This window comes from Osmerus mordax, chromosome 13 (assembly GCF_038355195.1).
Source record: "Osmerus mordax isolate fOsmMor3 chromosome 13, fOsmMor3.pri, whole genome shotgun sequence".
Classification (NCBI taxonomy): domain Eukaryota; kingdom Metazoa; phylum Chordata; class Actinopteri; order Osmeriformes; family Osmeridae; genus Osmerus; species Osmerus mordax.
Genome location: NC_090062.1, coordinates 1,725,065 through 1,737,281, shown reverse-complemented (window position 1 = coordinate 1,737,281; position 12,217 = coordinate 1,725,065). Strand labels below are relative to the sequence as shown.

The window sequence follows — 12,217 nt, the reverse complement described above, 5'->3', positions numbered from 1 at the left end:
ATAGAACTACACCCAAAGTCATAATTTCTCATGTATTTTATGACAGAGCTCACGCCCTCCCTATTTTGGAGCGATGCTAAAATATTAACACATATGGTACTCTGTCAGTACACTGGACAGTCACTTAGTGTAGAACATACAGTACCAGTCAAAAGTTTGGACACATTTTCCGATTGTTCATCTTGTTTAAGTAATGATCAGTTTGAATTCCTATAACTAGGCACTGTGCATGCGTATAGTCAGAAGGAATATGAATGACGAGCATGCCCCACGTTGCCTGTAATGTCTTCACAAGTTCCAGAGTAAAGAAAGTAAATATCCTGAATTGTGTCACTCATCTTTCAACATTACACATTAACTATACTCGGTCATGGGTTTATGACAAGACATGACGAGAAGTGACTTTGTAGGACAAGCACTTCTGTATTTGTTGGCTGAAACTAGGTAGAGATAGAGAGAGACAGATTGAGGGAGAGAGAGAGATAGAGAGAAAGAATAAAGATTTGGTGCGTATAAGGTTCAAGGACTTTAAGGAACACTGAGATCCTTGAGGAAGACCTAGCCAGGATAAAGGGATGTGCTTGGAGCCAGCTGCAGACATAAGATCTGGCAGAGCCTCCTAAGGCTGAGTGCAGGATCTCTTGGCCTGGCAAGCTCTGCTGTGTTTCAACACACAAGAGAAAACAAAGAGGGATCCAGAACAACATAAAGGAGGTGGACAGAGACTGAGGGGATAAAAGCAGAGAGATAGTCATGTTGCTGGGGGACAGCGCTGGTTGGAGGGTCGTTTTGTGTTTGATGTCCTATGTTCTTTCCGTGGCAGGGGATCAGGACACACACATGACCCATGCTCTGAGACTGATGTCAGAAACACCACTCATCGATGGGTAAGTTAGTGTCCGACCTGCAGCTTCAAAAGCCCAAACATTACCCTCAGACCACATTCAGTGGTCCGAGCAGTACTGTAGATGTTTTGTTACAGATAGTCTGTTGCTGTTTGTATCCTCTATGTTCTCTGATATTTTCTTGTCGCTTTGGCACAAAATGTAGATAGATAACTTTTAACTACCGTTTCTGTGGCATGTGTATCTGTGTGTGTGTGTTTGGCCTTGTTTAACTATCCTTGTGGGGCACAGTTCCTGCTCCAATAGTAAAACTGAGAACTAGTGGGGACATTTTATCGGTCCTCACAAGTTGAAGTGCTACTTTTAGTGGATTAATTTTTTTACAATTACATTGAGGGTTGGGGATAGTTTTAGGGTTGTCGTTAGGAGCTATGGTTAGGTTTAGAATTTGATTTAAGGTCCGGTTTTTGAGTTGAGGTTAGAATAGGGTTACCGTCAGGGATAAGGTTAGGGCTAGGGTTAAGTTAGGGAGTTAAGAAAACAGATTTAGAATGGAAACACATTTTAGTTCCCACAAGATTAGCCATGCAACTGTGTGTGTGTATTTGTGTGTGTGTTGGGGGAGGATATGTTTTTATTTGTTGGATTAGGGTAGGGAGAGGACAATACAGTCAGTAACCAGTTGTATGTACCACAGACACAATGACCTGCCTTGGCAGCTCAGGATGAAGTTCAATAATCAGCTCAGCAATGTGGACTTGTATACACTCAACAACACACACACCAACATCCCCAAGATCAGGGAAGGAAGACTGGGAGCACAGGTACAGACACACACACATACACACACTCAACAAGGATCATGTGAAAAGGGTCATGTGATTGTAACACGTGATGTATAATGTGATTGTAACACTGAATAAACAGCATTTTCCCACATTTTCCCACAAACTGCATGTTGTCCTGCTGTAGTTTTGGTCAGCATATGTTCCATGTGAGAGCCAGTACAAGGATGCTGTCAGGCAGACTCTGGAACAGATTGACGTGGTCCACAGGATGTGTCAGAAATATCCAGAGGTCTTCATGTTTGCTGCCAGCAGTCAAGGTAATACTGACAACCCCACAGCAGGATGGTTAACTAAACATTCCGTTACTGAATACATTGTCCTGTGACAGTATCTGTCTTAAAGGTGACATGACATGCTGTTTTTGGATGCTTTTATATAGGCCTTAGTGGTCCCCTAATACTGTATCAGAAGTCTCTTTCCCGAAATTCAGCCTTGGTGCAGAGTTACAGCCACAACTAGCAGTCCCACAAGGAGCTTTCCTCAGAACGCGCTGTTTTGGTGTCTGTAGCTTTAAATGCTAATGAGGAGCGGAGGGGCGGCACCATGCGCTAATGTTTACAATGGATGTATCGCAATGGCTGTAGCCCCATTGCTGTAAGATGCCTCGAATTTGGCCATTCTCATCTGATAACCCTGGTTTGCAGAGGTACACATTCAGTCATTTCAATGAGGGGAAAGGCGGATATCGCGCGCGCCATAACACCAACAGCAGAACGGTTATCCAAATAACAAAGAAGTGTACAACACTCACGTTACAGCATGTGTATTCACACACATACTTGATGCTATCTACCTTTCCATTAGCGACAGTAACTCAGCTGTTAGCTGCAGAGCTAATGTTACAGCCACATTCTAAGGGTAGCAAGCTAGGTAACCATATACAGTAAAGCTACAAAATTATATAGCGTTAGTTAACTTGTCCGAGGTTAGTAGATGGACGAAGGAGAGTTAGTACTGATCCAGAATTTAATTTCAGCAAGGCCAGTTTTGAATTAGCTCAAATTGAAGAAACAGTCGTGGCTGAAGTGTTTGGCGCAGACATACAAAACAAATGCGACTACAACAGAAGTTGTGTAGGCGCATTTCCAGAGAAAATAAAATTAAGACACTGGGTCTTCAGAGGCTCGGATGAAGGAGCTGTTAAAAGATTTTGGTTTTCCTTTGTACATCCAAACTGAGCAAATGTAATGCTTCGTTAGTTTGCAAGCCATGATGTCTCTCAAGGATAAAAACACTTGCACGGTTGTAGCTCAGTTTCTTATGGGCGGGCCAGATTCTCTGGGCGGGCAAAGCAGAGAGAGGGGAGGTAACCTTCCTCCTTGTGACGTCACAAAGAGGAGATTTTCAAACAGAGCAATTGAGCCTTCATTTTCTCAAAGGCGGAGAAGAACACCCAGGGCTTGGTTTACACCTATCGAAAATTCTAGCCACTGGGGGACCAAAGGCAGGCTAGAGGAACTCATATTAACGTTAAATAACCTCCTAAAGTGAAGTTTTCATGTCATGTCACCTTTAAATGGCATCCGAGACTTCTGACAGAAACTTGCTTCACAGTCTGACCCCTTAGTTTTAGTTCTACAGTGACTTCAATGCCTCTTTTTAAAACAACACAGATAATTAAATGAATGTCCATGATTCTCTTAAACGTCTTCCAGATATCGTGGAGGCGTTTGCTCAGAACAAAACGGCCAGTCTGATTGGGGTTGAGGGAGGGCACTCACTGGACAGCAGCCTGGGCACCCTGAGGACCATGTACCAGCTAGGGGCGCGCTACCTCACCCTAACACACAGCTGCAACACACCCTGGTGAGACAACTCCTGGCAGCACCCAGACTCTACAGCAGAGAAGTTCACATAATCATAAAGTCTTAAATCAGCCGTGGCTGATTCAGCAGGGGCCGTGTAGGCCATAATTCAAACTCGCCTCTCATACACACCATTGAAGACCTTTTGCCTTTCACACACACTACTGAAATACACACACATACAATTGAAAGTAACCTCTCACATTCTTTACTGAAAGTAACCTCTCACACGCACAACTGAAAATGTAACCTCTCACACACACAACTGAAAATGTAACTTCTCACACATACAACTGAAAGTGTAACCTCTCACACACACAACTGAAAATTTAACCTCTCACACGCACAACTGAAAATGTAACCTCTCACACACACAACTGAAAATGTAACCTCTCACACACACAACTGAAAATGTAACCTCTCACACACAACTAATTATGGGACAATTTACTAAGCAAGATAAGACAATTTTATGGATATGTTTCATACTTTGTGTGCACATAAGTTTACTGTACTGTTTACATTACAGTAGATGCGAACAACTGATCATTTTGTGATATAATCCCTTAAATTAAGTTATCAGTAATCTTGATGTGCATTTGAATGAAATATCAATGATTTTGTGTGGATACATAGCTATATATTAAAAATGTAATGTATTTCAAATATATTAGGCAATCAACTGTTATTATATAACTGAAATTATATTATAATATATATATATGTATACATATAATAGGCCTACATATATTATAATAAATTATTTTACAATATAATATAAAACACATTATACTATATAAAAACTTCTGTTAAGTTTGAAACAAAATACTGCACTCTCTACAATTCTGTACATATTTCATTTTCACTGGTCTGCGTGAGAGGTTTCACTCTCAGTGGGGTGTGTAAGAGGTAAGGTCTATTTTCACTAGTATACGTGAGAGGTGTTCAGTAGTGAATGTGAGTTTATTTCAGTAGTGTTTGTGAAAGGCAAAAGGTCTTCCATGGTGTGTATGAGAGGCGAGTTTGAATTATGGCCTTCATGCCCCTCATAAACACCCATATATACCCATAAACCAAACTGGTAACTGGACAAGTCATCACCAGGAGATTGTTCTGCTTTTGGAAATCTGGGGGATTCCAGCATCTCTGCAAGGTAATCTCCACCTGGTCCTGTCCGAGTATCACTTACTGTCAAGTATCGGGTATCAGGTGGAGCCTTGTGTATTCCCCTCAGTCCTTAAGCACACACTCCTGGAGAGGTACTGCACCAGCTATGGAGTAATAGTAAATGTCTTTTAACTGTCAAACTCTCTAGTCTGACAGGGCCCCAATCCTATCCTTCCCTCTCCTCTTGTCTCGTCTCTTCTCCCTCTCCCCTCTACTCTCTTGTGCTTTCCTAATCACCAGGGCAGATAACTGGCTGGTGGATACAGGATTCGAGCCATCACAACACAATGGTCTGTCTGAGTTTGGCAAGGTAGGCCTATGTTGTGTATGCAGCTGGCTGTTTACACACACCCACACACAGTGCAAATACAACTTCTGCTTTTAAGGAATTTTAACAGGAACTCAAATACGTGGGAAATCTTCACCACTAGCACCACTGCTGAAGTCTGATACCTATGGATGATATAGATAGAAGAATATAATATAATGTGCTATTCAGCTGTAGACAGGGCTACTCATCAAACGTGTTGTTCCAAAGAACCCATGCTCAAAGTAGCTACTAGTGCTGTAGGCTGGGAGACGCTCTGCCCCCACATCTAATGTGCGAAAGACTTGAGTTTCAACCTCCTGTTGCATTGACAGCCATGTATGCTGATGGGTTTTCACAACTGCTAAGACACATTTCATGAAATGTGCCTTAGCCCATTTTCTCACCCATTTTCTCAGAACTTTAAAAATAAAACCAAATCATCAAACTACATTCACAAAAGCCCTAACTCTTCTGGCAAAATCTAACAATTGCCTCGAAATGATTAAACCTGTGCTCTAAATAAAAAGCTAACAAAAAAATGTTGTGCAACTGCAAAATCTGTAAATTAGATTCTGCCTCAGCATCACCGCCTTTCCTGAAGTAGAGTGCCTGGATAGAGACGATGGAGGATCTTCATGAACTTTCTAGGGAGTTGGTGAGAGAAGTTTTAGACTTAGCTGAGGATGTGGAGGACCTGCTGACCCAGAGCATGTAGCGAGTAAAGCAGAGGAACTTATTGAAGTTCTTGGAGTTATTTCCGCACTTTCCAACCAAGATAGTGATCACAGAGTGACTGCTAATTTAGACTCTGGTACCAGGGTGCATCAGCATCTTCCTCAATCAAATTCGCTGCTTCTCTCAGCAACTCCGGGCAAGTTTTAAACATTTGGTTCTGCACCTCGCACGCTGTCTCAACATGGGGGCTAGCAGGACCGAGTCTTCCCCTTGATTATTAGCCGTAGCATTGCAGAAAGTGCCGAAATAACTCCAAGAACTCCTGCTTGGCCACCCCATTGCTGTATGCAGCTATATTTCATTTATGGTGTTATTAAATATAGTACTAATACTAGTGCATAGTTTGGGTTGTTTGGCCCATATGAAACCCCTACCCTTTTAATACTACAAAACTGGAACTTCAAAAGAAAAATACTGGTCACTTTCAGAATGTGGTTTGTCGTTTCTCTGTACACAAGGGGGCTCTCTTCTAAAGTTAATCTCATCCACAATATTTCTTTAATATAAACTATGAGTGGTGACCATGATGATAACCATAGAGATCTTTGACCCTGGCAGCAACTGATCGTGGAGATGAACCGTCTAGGGATGCTGATTGACCTGGCCCATGTGACAGAGAAGGTGATGGACCAGGTGCTGGACATGTCCCTGGCTCCTGTCATCTTCAGCCATTCGTCCGCCTACACTATCTGTCCACACAAGAGAAACGTTCCAGACCGCATCCTCAAAAGGGTGGTGAGTGGGACAAGTGTGGGCCAGAGTGTTTGTGCGTGTGTTTGGGGGGACAGGGATGTTTGTAGAGGTCAGTATATCCACAGTATATCCAATATATATACAGTTAGGTACATAAGTATTTGGACATTGACACAATCTTCATCATTTTGGCTCTGTATACCACCACAATGGATTTGAAATGAAACAATCAAGATGTGCTTAAGTGCAGACTTTCAGCTTTAATTTCAGGGTATTTACATCCAAATCAGGTGAACGGTGTAGGAATTACAACACATTTTATATGTGCCCCCACCTTTTTAAAGGGACCAAAAATAATTGGAAAAACTAACATAATCATAAATCTAATTATCACTTTTAATACTTGGTTGCAAATCCTTTGCAGTCAATGACAGCCTGAAGTCTGGAACCCATAGACATCACCAGACGCTGGGTTTCGTCCCTGGTGATGCTCTGCCAGGTCTCTACTGCAACTGTCTTCAGTTCCTGCTTGTTCTTGGGGCATTTTCCCTTCAGTTTTATCTTTAGCAAGTGAAATGCATGCTCAATTGGATTAAGGTCAGGTGATTGACTTGGCCATTGCAGAACATTCCACTTCTTTGCCTTAAAAAACTCTTTGGTTGCTTTCGCAGTATGCTTCGGGTCATTGTCCATCTGCACTGTGAAGCGCCGTCCTATGAGTTCTGAAGCATTTGGCTGAATCTGAGCAGATAATATTGCCCGAAACACTTCAGAATTCATCCTACTGCTTTTGTCAGCAGTCACATCATCGATAAATACAAGGGAACCAGTTCCATTGGCAGCCATACATGCCCACGCCATAACACTACCTCCACCATGCTTCACTGATGAGGTGGTATGCTTTGGATCATGAGCAGTTCCTTCCCTTCTCCATACTCTTCTCTTCCCATCATTCTGGTACAAGTTGATCTTGGTCTCATCTGTCCATAGGATGTTGTTCCAGAACTGTACAGGCTCTTTTAGATGTTTTTTGGCAAACTCTAATCTGGTCTTCCTGTTTTTGAGACTCACCAATGGTTTACATCTTGTGGTGAACCCTCTGTATTTACTCTGGTGAAGTCTTCTCTTAATTGTTGACTTTGACACAGATATGCCTACCTCCTGGAGAGTGTTCTTGATCTGGCCAACTGTTGTGAAGGGGTTTTTCTTCACCAGGGAAAGAATTCTTCTGTCATCCACCACAGTTGTTTTCCGTGGTCTTCCGGGTCTTTTGGTGTTGCTGAGCTCACCAGTGCGTTCTTTCTTTTTGAGAATGTACCAAACAGTTGATTTGGCCACACCTGTTTTTGCTATCTCTCTGATAGGTTTGTTTTCATTTTTCAGCCTAACGATGGCTTGCTTCACTGATGGTGACAGCTCATTGGACTTCATATTGAGAGTTGACAGCAACAGATTCCAAACACAAATATCATACTTGAAATTAACTCTAGACCTTTTATCTGCTCCTTGTCAATGAAATAACGAACTCCCTTTATGAGGGAATAACATACACCTGGCCATGGAACAGCTGAGCAGTCAATTGTCCAATTACTTTTGGTCCCTTAAAAAGGGGGGGGTCACATATAAAATGTATTGTAATTCCTACACCGTTCACCTGATTTGGATGTAAATACCCTGAAATTAAAGCTGAAAGTCTGCACTTAAAGCACATCTTGATTGTTTCATTTCAAATCCATTGTGGTGGTATACAGAGCCAAAATGATGAAAATAGTGTCAATGTCCAAATACTTATGGACCTAACTGTATATATATATATATATATATATATATACATACATATGTAGAAGTCAGTGAAACCAGTCCATGTTTGCAAATCAAATATAATTTTAACCCCAGAATGCTGAGGGATTCTTCTTATACACAAGGCTGGAAAAGACAAAGGAACAATGCATTTATTACCCTTTTGGGCCATCATGTAACAACCAGAAAACAATTGAACATAACATTTACAACTGACACACCCAAGTCTGTTCAAAGAATCCTTTCATCTTGGCAGATAGAGACTTTAATTTCTACTGGTTTAATGTTATGTATTTCTATTGTTCGTCACTCTGCCAGAGAGATAAACAGGGCATTGTGATGATTAACTTCTACAACGACTATGTGACCTGCAGCAAAACTGCTTATCTGTCCAACGTATCAGGTAGGTGAAGAAGGTGCTTTGCATGCACATGTACACACACATTTACTACCAATTGCCCACACCCCTCAAAGTCACTCATTACCGTACAAGATGTTACAAAATACTTCATGAAATAAAACCATGTTAGGCCTAAATTAAGTGTGTCTCATTTTGATCAGTCTTCAGTCTGCACACACATTCCACTTCAGGTTCTGCTCTTCCTCTCAGTTACCTGCAGCCAGGGACTGGGAACAGTTACAGAAAGCTCTTCAATCGTTCCCTTTTTCACATGACAGGATTGCCATAATCTCCATGATGTTGTCGTTGCTGACATCTTGTGTCATTGCCATGTTGTCCAGATGCCATGTTATATTGCTAGGGTTTGAATTTGTGTTCTTTCATGTTGTGATGTGTTGGTTCCACAGTTTGTTGGTTTGTGTTGTATCTTGACCCACACATGGTTAATAATAATTCACTGTACCACATACCAAGTATGTGTATGAGCTAACAGTACAAATACAGGATGAGCAACACAGCCAACAGCACATATAGTAGACACCTTGAACCTAGCCAATGCTGGGTGCTGACATCAACAGATCACTAAGAAAAGCTGTGGCCAATGCCAATATAAACAGCACACTCGAACAGTACAATACATATTTAATGATGGGCATCTATACAGTGTCCGCAGTACAACAGTATTGTATCTGTCTGCTGATGAAGTATAATTGCTTATTTGCGTGTTTGTTGTCTTAAGACAATCTTGTGTTGTATTGTTGAAAATATCCAATGAATGTCTCATCATTCTGTCCATAGATCATTTTGACCATATAAGGAGTGTGGCTGGAGCTGGCATCATTGGCTTTGGGGGGGACTATGATGGAGTAGGCAGGTGAGTTAAAAGGAGCCATCCAAAATACTCATACCACAACAACACATCCTGCTGGTTGTTAACATGGTCTTAAAGTAGAAAACCGCACTCTCAAGCTTGTCTCATTGCTTATTTTGACCAGTTTATTCACAGACGGGTTTTGGCCTAAGCCATCGTCAGTGTGTAGCGTGAACACCAGAATGGATGCTTTTTATCATAAGGGTCAAGGGTTACAAGTGAGTCACATGACATCAACAGGTGCACAGATTCACAACATGTTCGCACACAAGGCACAGTACTTCAGACTGTACTAAATAAGTTGACAAATCAAGTAGGCTAAACAAAAATTCAAAAATGTAAACAGAATGATTGTGGCGGTAATGCAACGACCACTTCAGCCACCTCTCCTATAGTATCCTAATACGTCAATAAGCAATATGCTCCACATTACTCATGTGCACAACCCAAATGTCTTGCTACAGATAATTTAATGTCGTGATTACGTATATTACTTTAGTGTTCATTTATTCTTACTCTCAATTCTCTTTTTGTTTTCCCAACATAACAAAATCCGCATGGGCATTTCAAGGAGAAAATCGAGGTACCGGCTCGATTTGCTCTGACTACAAAAGTCGTGCTGCAAGTTTGATTCTCCCCCTCACGTAGAATGACTTGCCGCGGGTGTAGGAAGGAATTACCCTTGATCATTGCATTACAATTAACGCAACCCCTGCAGGGGAAATTGCCAGGTTCAAGATTTGTAAGGCAATTGGTTGGCGGAGTATGCGAGTCTGCTCTCGCCAGCGTATCTCTCAAGTTTGGGAACCTTTTATAGGCAAAAAATTGAGTATTTTTGAACGATTGGCCGATCTTTGAGTCGCTAGATAGAATATGCCAATGTTTTTCACTATAGACTTGACCTCGGACGACAGGGGTGAAAAAGTCGTAGACAAGACAATACGGTTTTCTGAAGTGGTTTCTTTCTTTTCGAAAATCATACAAAATGTTGGCCTGACCTTCGAATTCTACTTCAATGCTACAAATTCAACTCATACGTAAAAATTGACTATATGGTGGTAGCTTTTTGAGTGTAAAAAGTTATTTCTGTCTGTGGGTTTCCGAAATACTGACGTCTGTAAAACCTGCCCCGTACATCTAGAGACCTGAACATCGAGAAATGATATAAAGGACATGTTATATTCCAATGTAAATCGTATGGAGTCAAGTCTAGAGTTCAGGAATTCATGAAGTTGTTCCACTGTACCACTAAAGATAAAGAAGACATCATCAATATATCGGAACCAACATTTCAGACAGTGGTTAAAGACATTTTCAGGTGGAATAAACAAAGTCCATCTCAAACTTGCCCATCAACAGGTTTGCATAGTTTGGGCCAAATGGAGAACCCATTGCTATGCCCAAGAGAGTAAACACAGATAGTGACAGATAGGCAGTAATTGTGTTACAACAGACACAAATAAAGAGACTCACAGCTCCCAGCCCATGACCACTCTGAGGGGCAGAAAGAGATCATAGGTGAAGCTCTCTCCAGTCATCACAAGGGACGTTTACCCAGTACTTTCTCCGCAAAGGGCATCTCTCTGAAAGTTACTTATTGTAATATACTGAGGTAATTTTAGAGTAGTGTCTCTAAACGCAAGAAACTCTTTCTGAGCGAAGGTCATTTACAAATATTGAACAGAAAAGGGCTCCTCGGAAATATTGAGTACAATTAGACTTTTACTTGTAAGAATTTAGACAAACACACAAACACACACTGTTTTCCAGAGTCCCAGTGGGTCTTGAGGATGTGTCAAAGGTGCCTGGGCTGGTAGCAGAACTGCTAAGGAGAGGTTGGAACGACACCGAGATCAAAGGTGCTCTTGGAGACAACCTCCTCAGGGTCTTCAGAGAGGTGGAGAAGGTGAGCACAAACATACACATACTTACACACACCCCATACCTTAAATATAACATTCTCTGATAGTCAAATGTCAGTTGCATCAAATACATATACTGATTTGGGTTTGTCTATGGTTCTCCTTCCGGGTTTCAGGTGCGAAATAATCTGAGAGATTCTCATCCAGATGACCTACCTATCCCCTACTCTGAGGTGAAGAACACCTGCAGAACCAGCTACGGCTACCCAGACCCAGACAGTGGTGGTCATGTCCTAACCCTCAGTCCCCTGGCCCTGCTACTGGCCCTGGTCCTGGGGGGACTGGCTGCTTGAGGAGGAAGGGCTGTGGGGAGTGGGCTGGAGGAGGGAAGGCTGTAGGAAAGGACGGGGGCATAGAGTGCTCAGATACAGGAAGGATGAGGGAGGGTCAAGTCTCGAAAGTCAGTCTAATGGTTAATGACATGTAATGTTAATGTGTAAGACATGGAACGCATTGATTAAAATTGAATAAAATGAATCAGGAAAACATATCCACTGTACTGTCTCTTGATGGAGAATCTCCACTGACATGGAAATGATTTGAGGAGCATGATTAATCTGGGACAGTGAACAGGGTCTAAGTTGGTTACACTCACTACTTTGCTAGGATGAAATACATCTGCTAACTGGTAACTGCTAACTCCACTCCTCTTCGTGTCAAAAGGGGTGGCTGTGTGTGATTCGTAGCCCGTGTTGGAGGGAAAACACACACTGTCTGAAGAGAAATGTCCTCTATGAATCCTACAATAACAGAAACACGTAAATGCAGTAACACAAGTGGAAACTGTTTGTTTAGTTTATCACAGTTCCCATGATACAGCT

The 12,217-nt window shown here is 41.8% G+C and overlaps 1 protein-coding gene across 1 annotated transcript; it reads left to right on the top strand.

Annotated features, from left to right (window-relative positions):
- Positions 1 to 483: 483 nt before the first annotated feature.
- dpep1 (dipeptidase 1) lies at positions 484 to 11,886 on the top strand. Its single transcript, XM_067249294.1, has 10 exons — positions 484 to 887; positions 1,543 to 1,669; positions 1,818 to 1,950; positions 3,349 to 3,499; positions 4,906 to 4,975; positions 6,269 to 6,445; positions 8,522 to 8,606; positions 9,402 to 9,477; positions 11,245 to 11,380; positions 11,513 to 11,886. The coding sequence occupies exons 1-10, from the start codon at positions 754 to 756 to the stop codon at positions 11,687 to 11,689; spliced, it is 1,266 nt and encodes a 421-aa protein (XP_067105395.1). The 5' UTR covers positions 484 to 753; the 3' UTR covers positions 11,690 to 11,886.
- The last annotated feature ends 331 nt before the right edge of the window (positions 11,887 to 12,217 follow it).